At 38.0% G+C, this 21,766-nt stretch overlaps 1 protein-coding gene across 3 annotated transcripts in view; it reads left to right on the top strand.

Moving 5' to 3' along the window:
• The window catches only part of CFAP44 (cilia and flagella associated protein 44), a 102,059-nt gene that overhangs the window by 14,375 nt on the left and 65,918 nt on the right, over positions 1-21,766 (top strand). For all 3 annotated transcript variants that reach the window (XM_033126720.1, XM_033126709.1, XM_033126727.1), the window contains exons 4-12: positions 160-319; positions 1,762-1,924; positions 5,825-5,927; positions 13,026-13,242; positions 15,019-15,133; positions 17,844-18,008; positions 19,789-19,944; positions 20,360-20,407; positions 20,958-21,057. In XM_033126720.1, the coding sequence (XP_032982611.1) occupies positions 160-319; positions 1,762-1,924; positions 5,825-5,927; positions 13,026-13,242; positions 15,019-15,133; positions 17,844-18,008; positions 19,789-19,944; positions 20,360-20,407; positions 20,958-21,057 (1,227 nt within the window). The remainder of the gene's footprint in view (positions 1-159; positions 320-1,761; positions 1,925-5,824; positions 5,928-13,025; positions 13,243-15,018; positions 15,134-17,843; positions 18,009-19,788; positions 19,945-20,359; positions 20,408-20,957; positions 21,058-21,766) is intronic.

The raw sequence follows: 21,766 nt of genomic DNA, 5'->3' as shown, positions 1-21,766 counted from the left end.
CACCCCCGTGGGCACTGGTGGGTGGCTGCCTATGTCCCGGCTGGTAGTGGTACTTACTGCAGAGCATTGTGGGCTAGGTACATTCCTCCTGTCTTTGTGAAATATAATTTTTGGGGTTCACCAGATGCTCTTCTTAGTTAAAATATTTTAACTTTTTAGAATCTCAGTATGTGGAAACACCTGGCCCAGCTGCAGAAGAGTCAGAGGAGGAAATTAAGACGAAAATATCACCGAGCTTCTTCTATGATTATACGGAGCTGGTTTTGATACCTTTTGTGACTCCCGATTCGAACATACCACTGGATCTTCTCACACTGGTGTATCCACTCCAGTTACACGTGTATAATTTTGGGATTTCAGCTTCTTAGGTCAGGAGTCGGCAAACTACAGCCCATGGACCAAATCTGGCTTCCCTCTTGTTTTCCTAAAGTTTTATTGGAACACAGATACGCTCATTCATTTATGTTGTCTCTGACTGCCATCACACTACAAGAGCAGAATTAGTTACAACAGAGCCAATCTGGCCCACAAAATCTAAAATATTTACTACCTGGCCCTTCACAGAAAAAGTTTGCCAACCCCTGTCTTAGGTAATTCTAAGAAGCTTGGCCCTTTAAGAAATTGAGCTAGAAATGCATGATCTTAATTTAAACTAAGCCTTAGTTTGATGCCAACTAACCATACAGAGAAATGATGCTTTTCTGGCTGTCCTTTCGTGAGACATGATATAAAGTGCCTCTTACCCCTGTTTGCCTCCTCTACCAGCCTGGCATCCTTTTTTCAATGCCTATCAAGTTTAAGTCATTGATTACCCTTCTTGAAACACTGATTTGGCCTTTGTCATGCATTAGTACTGTCATATTATTTATCACATGAGTTATCCAAGAAGACAACCTGAGGAAGTGGGGCACAAAATAACGCATTGTAGTTGGTCTGGAGCATAAGAGTCTGTGAAGAAATGTAAGGGTGGGGATGACTGACAAGAAGGTTTAGTGTTTGCCGTCACTTTATAGTATTAGGTTTGTAAGGCATGGATAGTTAGGAGACGATTTCCATTAAGGCCCGTGGCTAGCAATTGAGTATGCCTACCTTCAGGTGGGCAGCGGTTCTGACCACTGACTGGCCTGGACCGCTGACTGGCCTCTTATAAAAGGTGTGCTTACAGAGGTAGAAATGGTGTACTTCCTAACTCAATTTTGCTTTGAACATAGAAATAGAACACGTTGTTATTACAGCTTCTGTTTCAATCCCAGTGTAACTAAAACTAATTCACTCTGAATCTTGTAACTTGGGAGTTTTCTTTCTTGAGGGTTTTTTCTTTTTTTGGCCTTGAAACAAGTTACTACTGACAAAAGTCATGCTGTTAGCTTTCTTCTAGCCTGTTTTTTTCAAAAGGGGTGGTATGTCAGATTCACTGGAAGCTTTTCCTGAAATATACATTCTCTGATACCTTCCCAGACCTATTTGCGTGTGCAGAGGGGCTTGGGCTTATGTACTTTGACAGAGCTTCCCACGTGGTTTTTCCCTAAGAAATTTAAAATGTTAACTAAGTCAGAGTATGAGGATTTTTCACCTAATTTAAGAATAAAATTGCATTAGTAATACATAAAAAAATTCTAAGTTTCAAAGTAAAGTTCAACTGCTTCAAACCTGGAATACTCGAAGAGTATGGATTTTAAAATATATGTATTTCATGTTACTTTTCCTGTCTCCAGGATGGTTACATTGTTTCACTTCATTTCCTTAGCGGTTTCCCCTCAGACATTCCTTTGGTTATGACTGCAGAAAGCGGGCCAACCTACAACTTCCGGACAGCAACACTGTGATGTACATAGCTGGGAACCAGCTGATCCTGCTGAATTTGAAAACCAAGGAACAGATGTACCTGCGAAGTAGCAGTGGTAGAGGAATTGGTGTCATTGGGGTATGCCTTTAGTAACGTAGGAAGAAAACCCACTTTTATTTTGATTGATTGTTCCGTGGACCAACCAGGTAGGTGCCATCCCCAACACCGTACTGTGGGATCACATGAGACGCACTGCTGTCTTTATTCTAAGGCTTTTTCAATTCAGTGATTTCAACCACAACATTCACAGGCTTTATCTCTGTGCAGTATTATAATGTTGTAGTAATAACATGATCCCATTTTGTAGCTAAGGAAACGGGCTTATGGAAGTTAAGTGCCTCCCCACAGTCATGCAGGTTTTTTCATACTGAATGCTCCATTTGCTGTTCTGTAAAAATAGTGAGATGAGTAACACAAATGATGTTAATAATTCAAATAATAATTAGAGATAAATACCAGATAAGAGGTAAGTATTTATTTGAACACTTGGAGATGAAGGATGGATGTATGTTCACGTTTCGAGCAGACAACAGAAGAACTTGTGTGTGGTCAGGAGCCTGTCTCTTTTTTCTGTTCAGCTGTCTGTCTCCATCAGTCATCTTCCTTCTCGTATCTCCAGCCTCTACATCCTGAGGCTTTTTCACCCTCAGCATAAAAGCATTCTAAATCAACTTGTTCTCATTTTAAAAAGCCCCTCTCTTACCACACATTCTCTTTACCCACTGCATTTTGATCTTTTCTTCAAAGTCTAGCTTCTGCTGTCTTGTTTCCCATCACCTCACTGAAACTGCCTTGACTGAAGTGACGGATGGACCTCTGCTAGCCAAATCTGAAGAATGCCTTTCTACCTCTATCTTTCCTCCCCTGACCTCTCCATAGCATTTGGCCTGTGATTGGCTGTTTTTTCTGCTCTGTGCTCTTTAAAAGTAGGTGTCCCTAGGTCTGCTTTCACCGATAACAAACAGGCGGAGGGGTGCTTCTAGGTGTCTTGAGAGGGGCATCTGTTCAGATTATTCTGTGTGAGACAGTGAAGGGAAGGAGAAACACACAGGATTTGGGGCTCACACAAGCAGCAGTTCCATATGAGACACGCAAGAGGTAGAGGAATTATGACCTGCCAGGGGTGAGCAGACCATGTGGGACTGAAGGTGCAGGGCCCACTGCAGAGGTGGCGGGCTTCCAGCAGAGAGGCTGAGCCAAGCTGTCAGGGAGTAGTGGGGACATTCTTTTGATTAGATTAGATTAGACGGGACCTGGTAGGACATTAGATTAGAAGTGGAAGTGAGTGAGAAAGTTTTGAAGATTCTTCTTTTTATCTTTATTAAATGTATTGAGGTGACATTGATTAATACAATTACGTAGGTTTTGAGTGTACAATTCTATAATACATCATCTATATGTTGCATTGTGTGTTCACCACCCAGCATCAGATTCTTGATCTGAGGAGTGAAGCAGGGACACGGCAAAGGGAAGGAAGGTGAGGAAAACCTGAGGCCCACAGGTGAAACTTAGACTGGCTATGGAAACAGGATACAGTGAGATGCAAGAGTGAAAGATAAGCTCATGTTTGTTTCTGGCTTGATCCTCTGTCTGTATATAGCATGTACAAGGTAACGTGACTGTCCTCAGGAAGTTTGTTATAAGACCAGTTAATGAATTCAGCAAGCATTTATTCTAGAACACTCGGTGTCCAGTGCTACTCAGAACATGCAGGGATTTAATTGAAGAAGGGTGTATGACCTCTATGAATTCAAAGAGTTTAAAAACCCATCTAAAGAGAAAAAAAACATATGAAAAAGCAAAACCCCAAAAACGAGATGTGTACAAGTACATGATACTGTGGCACCCACCAGGTGTGTAAATATTCACAGGCCCAACTTCAGGGTCTCGTGCTCTGTGGAGGGCGGTCAGTCAGCGGCCATCCTGAGGTGGTTATGAGAAATCGGTGATAAATATGTTTTGGGGCATATTAAGCTATCTTCCAGAAAAGATTGGGCCGATGTATATACTGAGTATAATGGACCATCAGTTCTAATGTGTCTTTTGGAGCAAAAATTAATATAAGACCGGGTCTTACTTTAATATAAGACCCGGTCTTAACATAATAATAATAATATTAGAGCTGATGGTCCAGCGAGGTCTTATTTTCGGGGAAACACGGTAGGTCTTACCTATAGTAAGTGAAAAAGTTTCTGCCCTTTTAGATAGGAAGCTGCTGTGGGGTTGAGTTTTGGTGTTTTATTTTTAATGGAGACTTGGAATTTGTAAGTCATTTCCATTATACTCAGTATATACATTGGCCCAATCTTTTCTGGAAGATAGCTTAATATAATATAACATATAACATAACATAACATTATAATATAATATAATGTAATATATAATATAATACTGGGTCTTATATTAATTTTTGCTCCAAAATACACATTAGAGCTGATGGTCCAGTGAGGTCTTATTTTCGGGGAAGCATGGTAGAAAGGTAAAAGATATGCCTGAATCCCCATTCAGATTCCTGTGACATACCCTATACAATATTCCTTTGTAAATGGGGATCTGGAAAGAAATAGTGTCCACCTAATTCCCCCTAAGTCCTTGGAATCTACTACATTTTAGTTCCATTTGCTTCTTGGCTCCAACACCTGGCTTGAATTCTGTCTCTCACATTTAACAGTTATATAACTTCAAGCAAGTTGCTTAACCTCCACATGCCTCAGTTTCTTCATCAATAAGATGGAAATGATAATGGTTTCCAAGCGCACAAGGTTGATGTGAAAATTAAGGGAATCAAGTCATATAAAACTTAGATCAGTGTCTGGCACAGAGTAAATACTTACTCTGTGGCTGTTTTCAGCATTATCATTATCTTATTGAGTGTCCATCCTATAAAGCCAAGCCTTTTTCAAGTTGAAGTGATAGGTATTTACTTGAATGGAAGATAAGAGGCAACTTGGCCAGCAGGAAGACAGCCATCATAGGTCTTAACGCTCCATGGGTGGAGGGAAGAAAAAGAGCTAAAACATTATCTTGGGTACCAGAACTTCCTGTGCAATCTGTGTCAGAACCAAGCTCCTTGCCCTTCCTTAGGTATATAACCAGGAGTTGCAAAAGAGTAACTGAAAATAGAATTTTATAAATACAATATGTGTTTTAAATAGCTTATTCTCATAACAGCCCATTTTTATTTTTTGGCTGCCCATTTACTCTTCCTGCACATTGCCTTACCAATGAACAAAAATAACAGAAATAAATACATGCTTCTTTCCAATGTCTATGGCTATCATTTGAAATGCTGAAAAATTTATCCAGGGCCTATTTACTATATTTCCCTCTGTGTCTGGCTGGGAGATACTATATCTTTCTCACTTCTAATAAGTTAACATTCATTTGTGGTAACTTTGCCAAAGTTTTAACTTTGGCAAAATTTTAAAATTTGGGTGTAAACTACTCTGGAAACATGGATCTTTCTATACAAAAATTTAAGTTGATTTATATGCAGAGTAAACAATTCATCTAAATTAGGGGTTCTCAGAGAATGGTTTCCAGACTGTATCATCAACATCACCTGGGAACTTGTTAGAAATGTAAATGTAAATGTAACTGCAAATGTTTGGGTCCCAGCCCTGCTACACTGAATCAGAAACTCGTGAGCTTGTATCCTGCACCTTCATAAGCCCTCCCTGTGTTTCTGCTGCACACTAAAGACAGGGAATCACTGGTCTAGCTCTTCTGATGGCAATTAAAACATTTTTAGCATTCGATATGACTCTCTTAATGAAAGTGGAACTTAAAATGAGTGTGCGTCTGGTTTTCAGTTTAAATCATATCCATCCTCAAGGATTTCTCAGATGCCCATTTTTGAGTTTTCTGTTGGAGTGAGTCCTAATAAACAAATGATAACACTTGCTAAATACTGCACGAATAGGACTATATATAAAAATCTTTGTTTTCTTATTTTAGTGAGATTTTATTTTTTTGTAGGTTCACCCGGATAAAACATACATCGTAGTAGCTGAAAAGGGAGTTTCCCCAAAGATTATCATCTATGAATATCCTTCTCTGAGGCCCTATAGAATCCTTCGAGGTGAGTCCAGTAGGATCTTTAAAATACCCACTCTGAAGAACATTATTAGTCAGGGTCCTCCCGAGAATCAGAACTAGTAGGACATAGAAAGATTTATTTAAAGGAATTGGCTCATGCAATTGAGGGCTGGCAAGTCTGAAGTGTGTAGGGCAGGCCTGTTAGATCTGTCTGTTTCTGAAAGAAGGGTGTTGAAGTCTGCAAATAAAATAGTAGATTCATCTATTTCCTCTTGCAGTTTTTGTCTATCTGTTTTTGCCTCATCGTTTGATGCTCTGTTGTCCGGGGCATACATGTTAAGAATTACTATGTCTTCTTGGAGAATTGACTCCTTTATCATTATGTAATGCCCTTCATACCCCTGATGATTTTCCTTTCTTTGAAGTCAGCTCTGTCTGAAATTAATATAGCTACTTCTGCTTTCTTTTGATCAGTGTTAGCATGGTATATTTTTTTCCATCCATTTATCTTTGATCTACATATGTCTTTATATTTAATACATAGTTGGGTCATATTTTTTGATCCACTATGACAATCTGTCTTTTAACTGGTACATTTAGGCCACTGACATTCAAAGTGATTATTGACATAGTTGGATTAATATTCATCATATTCGTTAGTTTTATATTTGTTGTCCTTGTTCTTTGTTCCTATTTTTGTCTTCCACTCTTTTTCTGCCTTTCATGGTTTCAACTGAGCATTTTATGATTCTATTTTCTCTCCTTTCTTAGCATATGTTGTACTTCAGTTTCTACCCTTTTTTAGTGACTGCCCTAGAGATTGCATTATACATTTACAACTAATCCAGGTCCACTTTCAAACAATAATATACTACTTCACAGGTAGTGTGAGTACGTTGTAATAACAAAATAATCATAATTCCTCTCTTCCGTCCCTTGTATCATTGCTGTCATTTATTTCACTTATATATAATCTTATATTCATTTCACTTACATATAAGCATACACATATGTATACATCAGCAAATACACTGCAGCTATTATTGAACAAACTGTTATGTGTTACATCAATACATCAAGAATAAGAATAATAAAAGCTTTTATTTTACCTTTACTTATTATTCCTTCTTTGATGTTCTTCCTTTCTTTGTATAGATCTGTTTCTGACCTAGATTGTTTTCCTTCTCCCTAAAGAACTTCTTTTAACGTTTCTTATAATGCAGGTCTACTGGAAACAAATTCCTCTGTGTTTGTCTGTCTGAGCAAGTTTTTATTTATCATTTTAAAGGATAATTTCATGGGGTACAGAATGCTAGGTTGGTATTTTTCTTCTCTCAACACTAAATATTTTACTCCACTCTCTTCTTTTTCAAATAATATTTTAATTGTTCAATTACAGTTGACATACAATATTATATTAGTTTCAGGTGTACAACATAGTGATCAGGCATTTATATAACTTACGAAGTGATCACCCAGATAAATCTAGTACCCATCTGACACCATACATAGTTATTACAATATTATTGATTGTATTGTCTATGCTGTACTTCACATCTCTGTGACTGTTTTTATAACTGGCAATTTTTACATCTTAACTCCTTCCTCTGCAGTCTCTTCTTGCTTGCAAGGTTTCTGAAGAGAAATTGGATTAATTCTTATCTTTGTTTTTCTGTAGGTACTTTTTTCTTTCTGGTTACTTTCAAGATTTTTTCTTTATCTTTCATTTTCTGCAGTTTTGGGGGGGCATTTACCCTGACTGGTGTTCTCTGAGCTTCCTAGATTTGTGGATTGGTATCAGATGTTAATTTGGGGGAAATTCTCAGTCATTATTGTTTCAAATATGTGTTCTATTCTTTTCTCTCTTTCTTCTCCTTTTGGTAATCCCATTACACGTACATTATACCTTTTGTAGTTACTCCACAGTCCGTGGATAGTCTGTTCCGGTTTATCAGTCTTTGTTCTCTTTGCTTTTCAATGTTAGAGGTTTCTATGAATATACCTATAGCTTACACATTCTTTTTCCTCAGCTGTGTCCAATCTACTCATAAGCCCATCAAAGGCATTCTTCAGATCTGTTACAGTGGTTTTTTTTTTTCTTTAACATTTCTTTTTTTTTGGTTCTATTTTAGGATTTCCATTTCTCTGCTTACATTGTCCATCAATTCTTGCATGTTGTCTACTTTATCCATTAGAGCCTTTAGCATATTAATCATAGTTGTTTAAAATTTTTGATCTCGTAATTCTAACATCTCTAATATGTCTGGTTCTTATGCTTGCTTTGTCTCTTCAAATTGTGTTTTTTGCCTTCTGGTGTGCTGTGTAATTTTTTTCTTGATAGCGAGACGTGATGTACTGGGTAAAAAGCACTCATGTAAATAGGCCTTCAGTAACTTGGTGATGAGGTGTATTTGGAGGGGAAGAGTACTATAGTCCTACGATCAGTGTCATGCGGGGTCTCTGGTCCCGCTCCCCGCATAAGAACGCAGAGTATGGTGAGGCCAAAAAGGAACACCCACGGAGCGGTGGATGGTGGGTTCATACCACTATAGTCTTGCTCGTGGCTGGATTGGAGATACAGGAAGTAGGATCAACATGATCCACAATCTGCCATCTGCTTCTCTGCCAACCAACCAACCAACCAACCAACCAACCAACCAACCCCCTAGCGTAGCCATCGCAGTCATATAAGTGGCCAATGGCCAACTGGTTACAGCTGATGGCCAACTAGTCACAACTGATGGCCATCTACTATCTGAGCCAGCACCTTTCCACGTGAGGTCGAGAGCCTGGAAACTGCTCTCTGGGACTCTGTCCCCACAGTCAGGTCTCAGGTTTTTAGTGAGCTTATGCTTCTGTACTGTGAATTTCATAAACGCTGCTCAGTATTTGTCATGCAGGGTGTCAGGCGGGGTCTCAACTACCGCTCCCCACAATAAGAACGCAGGACATGGTGAGGCCAAAAAGGAACACCCACAGAGCCATAGATACGGGAGTCATGCCCTATATTCTCGCTGGCAGCTGGGTTGGAGACACAGGAAGCAGGAGCCACACTGTCCGCAACCCGCCGTCCCAACTGCAATCCGTACTTGCCAGCCACCATCTTCTTGCTGGCCCCCATTTTTTTTGTTAGCGTAGCCACAGCAGTTATATTAGTGGCCAATGGCTCACTGGTTACAGCTGACAGCCAACTAACTAGCCACAGCTGATGGCCATCCGATCACAGTTGATGGCAATTTACTACCTGAGCCAGCACCTTTCCACGTGAGGCCAAGAGCCTGGAAACTGCACTCCTGGCTCTGTGCCCACAGTATTTTTCTCTCCCCTTAGGTGGGACAGGACAACTAGAGTGGACTAGAGATGGGTACAGGAATACCTTGGAGATATTGCAGGTTTGGTTCCATACCCCTGTAATAAAGCAAGTATCACAATAAAACGAGTTGTAATTTTTGTGTTGATGGAGGGCTTGTCTCCAATTTGTAAAAATCGCAACATCTGGGAAGCACATTAAGCAACGTGCCATAAAACAAGTATGCCTGTATCCTTCCCCAGGTCAGTTACATTCCCCTAATACCCCAGCAGTGTAGGCGCAGGTTAATTCGTTTCTCCTGAGGGCAGGCTTTATTAAGAGGAACAGAGTGCTCTGGGGCATTTTCTGTTCCCCTCCCACTGACAGAAGCTCAAGGGTGTTTTTCTAGATTTTACAGTGGGAGCATGGTCAAGCTTCTGTAAGTAAATCTCACAATATTGTTGGGGCCACTTTGTGACAGTCTCCCCCTGGAGGTTTGAACTCTCAGACTTGTCCTTATTGAGCCTCCAGCAATTCGTCAGTTATAGTTCAGGTTTTACAACCCGGCACTGGTTCCTCACGCTGTTTCGGCTGGTTCTGTCCAAGTCTCTGCTCTGGTAAATTGCAAATCCCTGTATTCTCCAGTAGGTCTCTCTGGCCTGGGGAGTAGTGGCCGTTTGCCTTGTGTCCTTCCCTCTTTTATAGATCCAAGTAGAGTTGTTAATTTTTCAGTCTGTTCAGCCTTTTACTAGTCAGGACGGAGTCATGACTTCCAAGCTCCTTGTATGCATAACTGAAAACCTGAAGTCATCCTTTTATATTTTGTGATTTTTGTTTTCAGGGGGAAATTTTAAATGATAGATTTCTTTCTTAAAAAAGATTTTTATTAAAATATAACTAACATAGAATATTATATTAGTTTCAGGTGTATGTCATAGTTATTCAACACTACCCACCTGGCACTATACAGTTATTACCACATTATTGATTATACCCTATGCTAAAGTGACCACCATGATAAATCCAGCTACCATCCGACACTGTCCCACGCTATCACAATATTATTGACTATATTTCCTATGTTGTATATTACATCCCCAAGACTTATTTGTTTTATATCTGGAACTTTCAACCTCTCATTCTTCTTTATCTTCCCCCAACATTTTTACTATTTCAGTTAGAATTGACATTCAATATTATTTTATATCAGTTTCAGGTGTACAGCAAAATGGTTAGACATTTATATAATTTAGGAAGTGATCCCCCTGACTAGTACCCACCTGGCACCTTGTATATTTATTACCATATTATTGATTATATTCCCTATACTTTACATCCCCGTGACTATTTTGTAACTTTCAATTTATATTTCTTAATCCCTTCACCTTTTTCACCCTGCCCCCAGCTCCCTCCCATCTGTCACCCTGATAGATCTAGCACCCATCTGACACCATACATAGTTATTACAACATCATTATTGACTATATTCCTTAAGCTATACCCTACATCCCCACAACTACTTTGTAACAACCAGTTTGTACTTCTTAATCCCTTCCCTTTTTCACTTACCTCCACCCCCTCCCATCTGGTAACCATCAAAATGTTATACGTATCTATGAGTTTGTTTCTGTTTTATTTGTTTGTATATTTTGTTCTTTAGATTCCATGTATTAGTGCAGATGGCAATATTTTGTTGTTGTTGTTTTTTCTTATGGCTGAGTAACATTCCATTGTATGTATGTACCACCTCTTCTTTATCCATTCATCCAGTCAGGGACACCCAGGTTGCCGTCCTATCTTGGCTACTGTAAATAATGCTGCAATTAGCATATGGATGAGCATGTCCCCTCAAACTAGCGTTTTGGGCTTCTTTGGATAAATACCCGAAAGTAGTATTACTAGGTCCTTCTTTGTCTCTTGTTATAGTCTTTATTTTAAAGTCTGTTTTGTCTGCTAAGTATTAAAACCCCAACTTTTTTCATTTGTTTGTTTTCCATTTTCATAAAATAACCTTTTTCCATTCCTTTACTTTCAGTCTGTGTGTCTTTTGATCTGAAGTGAGTCTCTTGTAAGCAGCATATGTGAAGGTTATTTTCTTATCCATTTGGTCCCCCTATCTTTTGATTGGAGGATTTAATCCATTTCCATTGAAAAAATTGTTGATAGGTATGTAGTTATTGCCATTTTATTATTCATATTTTGATTTTTTTTTTTTTTTTTTTGGTCTTAAAGAAGTCCCTTTAAGGTTCCTAGTAATATGGATTTGGTGGTGATGAATTCCTTTAGCTTTGTCTGGTCTGGGAAGCTCTTTATCTGTCCCTTGATTCTAAATGATAGCTTTGCTGGGTAGCATAATCTTGGTTGTAGGTCCTTGCTTTTCATCACGTTGAATATTTTGTGCCAATCCCTTCTGTCCTGCAAAGTTTCTGTTGAGAAATCAGCTGATAATCTTATGGGACTATCCCTTGCTGCTTTTAAGCTTTCTTTCTTTGTCATTAACCTTTTGCATTTTAATTATGATGTGCCTTGGTGTGGGCCTCTTTGGGTTCATCTTGTTTGGGACTCTCTGCACTTCCTGGGCTTGTATGTCTATTTCCTTTGCCAAGTTAGGAAAGTTTTCTGTCATTATTACTTCAAATAGGTTTTTAAGGCCCTGCTCTCTCTCTCTTCTCCTTCTGATACCCCTATGATGCAACTGTTGGTGTGCTTGAGGTTGTACCAACCTCCTTAGTTTTTTTGGTTTCTATTTGTTTTTGCTGTTCTGATTCTTTTCTGTGACCTTATCTTCTAAATCGCTGATCTGGTCCTCTGCTTCATTTAACCTACTGTTGATTCCCTGTAATATATTCTTAATTTCTGTTATTGTATTCTTTATTTCTGATTGGTTCTTAATTATGTTTTCTATCTCCATTTTTATGTTTCCTATCTCTTTGTTGAAGTTCTCCCTGAGATCATTGAGCATCCTTATAATCAGTGTTTGGAATTCTGTGTCTAGTAGATTGCTTGTCTCCATTTTGTTTAGTTCTTTTTCTGGAGCTTTGCTCCGTTCTTTCATTTGGGACATATTTCTTTGTCTCCCCATTTTGACTGTCTCCCTGTGTTTGTTTCTATGTATTATGTGGGGCTGCTATGCCTCCTAGTCTTAGTAGAGTGGCCTTATATAGTAGGTGTGCTGTGGGGCTCAGTGGTGCTATCTTCCTGGTCACTTGAGCCATCTATTCCAGATGTGTCCCTTGTATGCTTTCCATCACGTTGTGTGTGTCCTCCTCTTGTAGTTGAGCCTTAGTTGCTATTTGCATGGCAGTGGAAGAGACTGACCCTTGGACTCATTGGTTGTAAGGAGTGGACTTGACTACAGTGGAAGAGTAATTGTGCAGGAGCTGACCCTACAGAGTAGGATCTGCCTTAGCATGGCTCTGGTCCCTGCCCAATCTGCCCCTTGGGTGTGTTGTCCTTGGAGGCAGCTGGGTGATGCTCCAGCTCATTTTGAAGCTGGCCACTGGGTCTGACAGCCCCAGGGCAGGGGACCTGCTGAATGTCAAGTTCAGCTGCAGCCCATGAGGTTTTCTCATGCAAATGTGATTAACATTTATTCACACTTCCACCTCATATCATGTGATTCTTTCTAAAGCCAAAGGTGATGAATGATTTTAGAATTATTTCTTTAGGGGATTCTTGGCATTCTTCCATCAATACACGTTATCAAAGGGGCACGTTCTCTCTTTCTCTCTCTCTCTCTCTCTCTCTCTCTCTCTCTATCTCTGTCTCTTTCTCTTGTTGTTTTTGGTAATACACTGTAGAAAATGAAATAAATGTCGCCCCGTTTCACTAGACTCACCTTCATCCTTTCAGATGGGACTGAACTGGCTTATGCTTACGTGGACTTCAACAACAGCGGTACATTGCTGGCCTCTGTTGGTGACAACCCTGATCACACACTGACCATCTGGAATTGGAAAGAAGAACAGCCCATACTTAGGACAAAAGCTTTCTCCCAGGAAGTTTTTAAGGTCACTTTCAATCCTGACAATGAGGAGCAGCTTACTACATCAGGATCAGGACACATCAAGTAGGTTGTGTGACCAACACAGGTGCGAGTAGGTTATCGTAAAGGTATTTCTATGAGGATCAACCAGCTGTGTGACCAACACAGGTGCGAGTAGGTTATCGTAAAGGTATTATCTATGAGGATCAACCAGCTGGACACATTTTTGCTGATGTTATTGACATTAGGATACATTAAAAAATGTATTCTTTTAAAAGATAACGTAGCTTTTTAATTTGATATGGGGATTTATTGCCGCAGACAGTACTTATAAAAGAAGGGCTTTTAAATTTAGCCTGCTGCCTTCTTGGAGGCTTTACCGCCTACAAGGGTTTGTGTAATGTCTTCCTAGCAGTGGCATGCTGTTTCCAAATTCATACTGAGCTTTCAGATTCACTATTAATTTGTTGTTTGTGGCAATATTTTATGATGGATATTTTGACATCTCTGAAGCCAGTCTTCATCTGTAAAACGAGAATTACAAGAGGATCATTCCTAACACAGGCCCCTTAGTTCTAAGTAGCAGCAGAGCCAACTCTTGATCTCAGGGCTTTGGCTCTAAATTCCACATCTGTTTCACTATATCATACTTTGGTTTATGTCCAGGACGGAATGATTTTGTCCTTCTCTATTTTTGTTCCAACATGTTGCACACATTTATTTAACAGCCTTCTACCACCACCCTCAAGCTGCCCATAACTTGATTCCAGTGTCTCTTTATAAAAGATATTTTTAATCCTAAATTCCTCTTATTCCGATGAAAACTGGTCTTCTCCTGACTCATTCACTGGTAATATAGAATAATTGAACAGAGTTTTAAATGTAGCCTTAGGGAAATTCTCCAGTAATGCTCTGTTAGCTGTAGGTTAAAAATTTCCATTTCCTTACATTTGCCCATCTTTTAGTAAAGTGCATATTTTTTTTGGGGGAAAGATAGACATTGAACAATTTCATATGTGAAATGCTATAAAAGAAACAGTATATGGAAACAAATGATCGGGGACCAACTTCAGCCTCGGAGAAGAATGTTGGTTATTTAGGCTTTTGGCTTCATATTATTGGCTTGTTGGTATCTTCTATTATCTATTTCATAGCCATTTGGTAGGCCAGCTTCTTTTTCTACATGGTTTTCATCATTCTGACTGTACATTCATCTAGACTATTAATAAGAAAATGTTAGTAATAGCTAACACTGATTGATTGCTTTTTATATGTTAGGCACTGATCCAAGAGTTTTTGAACAATTTTATGAGGCAGGTGCTACTAATCATCCCATTTTGTATATGAGAAAATGAAGGTACAGTGTGATCAACATAATTTCTTAAAGTTACACAGCAAGTAACCTGGAATTTTTGGGAAAACTTTTACATCCTCTAAAATTTCATTATGCAATAGGACCTACTGCCAGGATAGAATGTTCTGTGCTGGCCAATCCACACGTAGCTACGGAGCTCCTGAAACTGACTGGTCTGACGGCAGCACTGCTTTTTAAATTTCATTTAATTGTTTTATATCTAAATTAAAATAGTCCAACTTGGCTAATGGCTACTGCATAACACAGCATAGCTCTAAAATATAAGCTCTATAAAGGCGAGGATTTTTTTGGTGGGGCGAGGGGGTCTGTTTTGCTCAATGCTGAATTCACATTACCTAGAACTTTGCCTGACAGGTTGTAGATACTTAATACATATTAATCAGATGAATGAATAATATATGTAACTATGAAATATGCAACTGCTTGGGGTATATTAGAATATTAAAGAGTCTTTGAGGTACATTCAATGTCTTATCTGTTTATAGATTCTGGGAAATGGCTCTAACATTCACTGGTCTCAAGCTTCAGGGTTCATTAGGTCGATTTGGCAAAACAGCCACTACTGTTATAGAAGGTTACATGGAGCTCCCAGATGGGAAGGTGAGTATAGTCGCTGTTCTACAATAATAAAATTATGTTTTCAAGTGACATACACATATGAGAGCACATTATATGTTCTAAAAAGCACTGCCGATCTTAGCAATAACAGCTACTATAGTTGTGAATATTATGAATATTTAATTGTGTCTCTTCAGATTATCAATTTTAATTAATATATTTCCACGAAATTGTCATAACACACATGTACATATCATTTTCTGTTTTAGTTTTACTAAATATTATAAACACATATATAGTGTGCAAACTTTTTTTTAATGTTAACATAGTGACATACTTGTCACTTTTAATTATGTCATAGAGTTGCAATTTTATAATGTTTATCTTTTCCCCCTTTTTTCTTTGCAATGATGCTTCAAGAGGACTTACTGCGTCAAAGGTTATATACTGTTTTGTGGCTTTTGTTTTTATTGTCAGATTATTATTCAGTAAGATTGAGTCACTTTACAATAATAGCTGCAACCTGCAACTGTACTCTGTTAGTTTATTCTTTAACATCGTTGGTTTTACTTCCTCTCTTCCTCTTACAAAATTTATAGGCATATTGCCTATAGAATCCGTTCTCCATTAATGTTGTACTTGGCTTCCTATTAGGATAAGTTATATAGAACTATTTATGATATCTATAGAACTATTTATTTACTTATAATCTCAATTATAAGTAACTGCCAGCATACAAATATTAATATAGCAACCAAGTAGTCTAGTCTTCTACCTCGTGGGATATTCTCAATTTGAAATCATGGTGTATAGGAGTAAATAAAAAGGATTGGATGCTGGCTAAACTATAGTATATCTAAAGCTGTAAGATGATCGTAAATCATTCCATCTTCAAATTCTGAATACAGTAAGAATTAAGCTAAAATAAAGATCAGTACAACCCTTATTAAAAACATGGTATGAGAGATATCTTAAAAAGGTTCAGTAGAGTTTGTGTAGATGTACGGGAGAAAAGAAGCCTTTTTAAATAAGAGCCATAAAAGGAAATATTTAGCATTAGGAATAAATATCAGATATTTAAAGGGATAATTGGAATAAAGCATTCATGCTGGGAAAGAGTGGGACATTAGAGAAGTATGGTTGGGTCTTACTGTACAAAGTGTTTAACAACCAGGCAGAACTATTATATATTGGAAGAGTCGAGTTGCAAATGAAAGAAGTTATAGATAAATTTGATCATAAAATGCCAAGCAAATTAGAAGAAGGGAAAGCTGGAATCAAGGAGATGAGGTAGGAAGAAAGATGTTTCCTCAAAGAAGAGTTGATGAGGGCCTAGACTTTTCTCAAGACAAATGGAAAATGAAAGCTAGACATGAATGACATTTCGTAAAGGAATGCTTTATGGGCTTTGGTGACTTTTGGTGACTTCAGTCACTGGACAGAAGAAACTAAGTCTAAATAAAGACTACCAAAAGTGGGCCGAAACTTAATAACTGATAGAATAGGTAGAATAGGTAAGAGTAGGTAGACGAAGAGGTAGACAAGACTGAGTAAGGTCATAAGTTACTCTAGGTGAGAGGGAAGTGGGGATGTGGAATCCTAGAGCAGGCTAGCAAGAATTAGCTCAGAGTATCCCAAAGGGAATTTCATGAAACAGTCTGCACAGAAGCTGTATGAAAACAAGGCATTCTGGTCAAATTCCTTCATATCTGGCAATTCTTCTTGATGATTCTCAGTGAATATATGATTGCATTAAAATATCCACGGAGTCCTAGAAAAACAGAAATCCGTTTGACTTTGTTTATCCGAGCATCTATCTTCTGAGGCAGTGGTAATCAGAGCAGGAGCTTTTTAGCCACATGCCAGGTTTAGAATCCTGACTCCTCTGGGTAATTCTGGGCAAGATACTTAACTGTGCTGGGCTTCAGTTTTTCCCTTTATAAAATGGGGATAATGCTAGTGCTTCTGCTGGCCCACATGGTTCCTTTAGGGGAAGAGAAAAACTCTCCTCTGGGAAAATAAAGTACCCAACCTGCACACCTGCACAGCTGGTATCCCCAATAAATGTACCAGTTCATATGGTTTTTAGAATTAAATGAATTAATGTATGTAAAGTGCTCAAGCAGTGTTTGGCACAGAGTCCAATACTATGTTAGTATTACATACTAGGTAGCACCTGTTAAACATCCTAAGAACTGGTGTTTGGTGGTATGTACTTTGGGAAGTGCTGGATTAAAGGGATTAATATGAGGTGGTTCCAGATGATTATTCTTGTTTGAAATTGGATACTGTTATGCTATAATCTTCTGAGTTCAATAATGGCCTCACCCCTTATCAGATATTTTATAATAGTTCATACTATCACACTTAAAAAGTAGAATCTCATCTATCAAGAACTTTAAACATGCTTCTAACTTTTGACCCAGTAATTCCACTCCTGGATTATGTCCTTAAGAGCTTTACAAAGAAACATGTAATAGATATGTTTGAAAAATTACCAGCAGCATACAGCCTAATCACAATAATGGAAACAATACATACCACAAGGAGGAAATACATCAAAATGTGATTAGTGGTTATTTCTGTGGTTGTGAGCTTTCATTTCTATATTTTCTTATTTTTCTGTATTTAAAATGTTTTACTTTCTTAATCAAGAAAATAATCTTTAAAAAATAATTCTTATCTGCTATTTGAGGCACAAATATACACAACTGTTTTAATGCACATTCCTTCCTTTCTGCATACCGGCCAGGTGCTCTCAGGGTCAGAATGGGGCAACATGCTGCTTTGGGAATCTGGCTTCATCAAAGTTGAGCTCTGTCGATCTATAAGTAAGTGTTGTCACCAGGGTCCCATCAACCAGATAACGCTGGATGAGGGTGAAGTTATCACTATCGGGTCCGATGGATACGTTAGGGTAAGTTTTCTTCATACTTGGACAGTAGCACCCTTAGCTAAGCCATGCAGATCACCCGATTGGTTCTATCAGATTTTGATTTCTCACAAAGGCGCTTTATGAAAGAGATCAGTGGTCATTTACTCCTAGGGCCAACTCCTCTTAAGTAATGCTTCTCTTGTGGTAAATATTTGAAATCTAATCAAAATTAATTTACAGTATCTTAGCACTGAAATTTTCTGAAGGGGTCTTTCGTTATTTTGACTCTGTTGTTGAAATAGCAGCTTCAGAAAATGAAAGCCCATGTTAGCAAAATATAAAGAGTGGATACAGATGTTCTTCCAAAATGCCTAGTATGAATGGGTCATTTTCTCGGGTCAAAAGTGCCAAACATTTGTTATTGTTAACTGAGGTTACCAATCAGAAATATACGCAAAGGTGAGCTGAGAGGGTTTGCCTGTGGATGCTCCCTCCTCATTGTGCCTTACACTAGTGAGCTCACTTGTCCTCACCTGTGGAGACTCTCCTAACCATAGTGTGGGCTAAGCTGGGACATTCCTCCAGCATCTAAGTCCCCCTGGTTATGATCACATGTCTATAGGTGTACCCTGCCATTGCTGGCCAACCTGGAGCCACTGATATGTCTTGTGGTACATACGGTACATATTCCTTCCGGGATCTATCCATAGTGTTCTCTGGATATTCTTTAGGAAGTGTTATCAGAAGTAAGACTGTATTTTTTTTTAAATATTCTGGTCACTCTGTTGACACCTATTAAGCTTACTATGTCTACTATATTGTTTAGGCCGAATCTCCCATAGTCTGTCCTGTACCACTGGCTTTTTGAACCCAAGTATAAAATTTTTACATTTACCATATTAAATTTAATCTTTTTAGAGTTTATTCATTACTATGGGAATCTTTTATATCCTTTATTATGTCATACAATATATTCACTAGCGTTCCAAGATATGTCACCCCAAAATGTCAAAATACCGAGTGGAAGAAATCCTCAAGAGAAAATAAGTATTTCACAGAGGATCTCTTCATGGACACGACTAATTTCTAAGCTTGCTTCCCTTTCCAAAGTCCACTCTCATCTCTCAGTCCTCTACATTGTAAATCTCTACCTCTCACCCTTTAGGAAAATTTACCCCAACTCCCAGGTGTTAGTCTGGCCCCAGTGAGGCTCATCTATGGGACAACATCCATCCTCCCTGAAGTTACTTTCCCAGAGTCTGAGTTATTGAGTCTAAGACAACGTGGCAGGTGTGTCAACAGAACAATCCAGAGTGGGCTTTGGCATTTCACAGGGGAGGTCCTCTCTGCCACGTGAAGTGAAACTATGCTCCATCATCCTTCCTGTAGCATTCTGGTCTCTTATCCCAAGAACAACAATCCTCATCTGAACAGTACAGTTTAAATCTATAAGGAAGAGAAACATTTTCTAATGAAGATATCACCTACACTCATTTTCTCTGCTTATAATGAAGATAGTACTTGAATGACTAAGCAAGAACATGTATTTCCCCTTCCCAGGGGCCTATTGGTGTGTAAAAACACGGCTTGGTATTATGAAAAACACTGTCTTGCTCCTTATGGCCACTCGATGTGCCAAAAGACCTGACAGAGACCTTGAAATACAGACGATTTTGAGCAAATTAGAATTCTTAACAGAGCTGTGTTTTCTCAGAAATCTTTGTAAATATAAAAGAATTTCTGTGTATTTCTTTTCTGGTTTAGAAAATATAAATTCAGAAACTGTTGTGTGATTAAGGTATTTTCTTACTAATTTTATAAGATATGGGATTTTGAGACCATAGACATGGCTGATACTATAGATGACACTGGATTGATAGAGATCGAGCCCATTAACGAACTTCTAGTAGACAAGAATGTCAAACTCTTCTCCATGATAAAAATGAACGAAACTGGAAATAACATTTGGTTGGCGCAGGTAAGTTGCATTCTTCTCTCTTGGCTCTTTTAAAGTTACCTGGACATAAAATTAAATTGGTATAATTTATTGTCACTGTAAGTCCGTTTTACTATTAAGACTACTGTTGATACCTGAATGAAGAGTTCCTGAGTTTTGGTATTTAATTGACCTATATTTTATACTCAGAAAACCTATTAGGAGCATTTTTATTATGTTGGACTACAAGTACAACGAGATGGCTTCCTTTATTGTGTGGTTGTGTTCTAAGATATATAGAAGCTGATTTTATTAAATTTCATTCACACTTTAAAATATATGAAAGCTTTTGGTAATATTGTTTGTCCTTCCTTTAAATCATAGGGAGAAAATTATTTTAATTTGATAAAAATTCAAAATGATAAAACAAAATATTATTAGGTATTTCATTTTTTAGGATGCCAGTGGAGCCATATGGAAGCTTGACCTTAGTTTTTCAAATATCGTAAGTGACCTAGTTTTCTTATTTTTTTCTAATTTTCATAATAAAAACGTTTGTTATTCTTCCTTAACAGATACTTTATCTTTCTCCATATTTGATCACTATTCCCATCAAAAACTTGCTCAACATATAATGTTACATTTAAAAAAAGGTCCCTCTCATAGCAAAACTTACCAGAAAAGTGGCAATAACAATGGCTAACATTATATAGTGCTTTATAGTTTTCATAAATATAAGCCATTTATATTATCATGAAAACCTCATCACTACCCTGTTTAGTAGGCAGGCAGTTGCCATCTCATTTTACTAACGAAGAAATGGAAACTGGCATTCTCAGTGGCTTGTGCAAAATGACACAGCCATCCACTGCAAATAGCACTCTCTCTTAATCCCAAAGTCCAGCAATCTTTCTAACCCATTGTGCTTTCTCTTATTTCTAGTCAGATAAAATCACACATATATTACAGGGTTCTATTTGCATTTCTTTAAACTTGAGCTTAATTCTATATTAATCTATCTTTGAGATCGAATAGAATTTCTGTCTTCTTATCAGACTCAAGATCCAGAATGCCTCTTCTCCTTCCACTCTGGAGCCGTTGAAGCACTGGCCGTGTCTCCTCTCACTTATCTCATGGCCACTACTTCCTTGGACTGTAAGTAGGAACTCTGAATGAAGATATGTCTGGCATTTTTGTTTTGTTTTCCGTACAATTTTTCATATGTGTTTGATTAAAAGCATTTGAGAATTTTTCTAAAAGGAAACCTCTTAATTCAAGTGAGGTGAGTTTTTGTGGAGGGGAGAGGGCACGCAATGCAGCAACCGTGGTTATTATGAGATTAAAATAAGGCCACAATCAGTAAGTCACTCAGGGAAATACTATTCATGTTGGTAGTATCCACATCAATGCTTTTCCTTTTCTTTCCATCTTCTTTCTTCCTGACTTATGGCCAATCTGTGTGGACCATGCAAGGTGAAATTGATTCATCAGTCAATCATCAGCTGTCTTCTTTATTATTCATCTTTATATATATATATATATATATATATATATATATATATATATATATATATTATTAGGTTGGTGCAAAGTAATTGTGGTTTTTGCAATTATATTAAATTTTTGCAACCAACCTACCCTGTTTCCCCAAAAATAAGACCTAACCAGATAATCGGATATAATGTGTCTTTTGGAGCAAAAATTAATATAAGACCCAATAGTATATTATATTATATTACATCATATCATATCATATCATATCATATCATATACCCGGTCTCATATTATAGTAAAATAAGACCGGGTCTTATATTAATTTTTGCTCCAAAGGATGCATTAGAGCTGATGGTCCGGCTAGGTCTTA

Source organism: Rhinolophus ferrumequinum, chromosome 2 (genome assembly GCF_004115265.2).
Source record: "Rhinolophus ferrumequinum isolate MPI-CBG mRhiFer1 chromosome 2, mRhiFer1_v1.p, whole genome shotgun sequence".
NCBI lineage: Eukaryota > Metazoa > Chordata > Mammalia > Chiroptera > Rhinolophidae > Rhinolophus > Rhinolophus ferrumequinum.
Note: the sequence above shows the minus strand (reverse complement) of the source record. Positions and strands in the feature narration are given on the sequence as shown.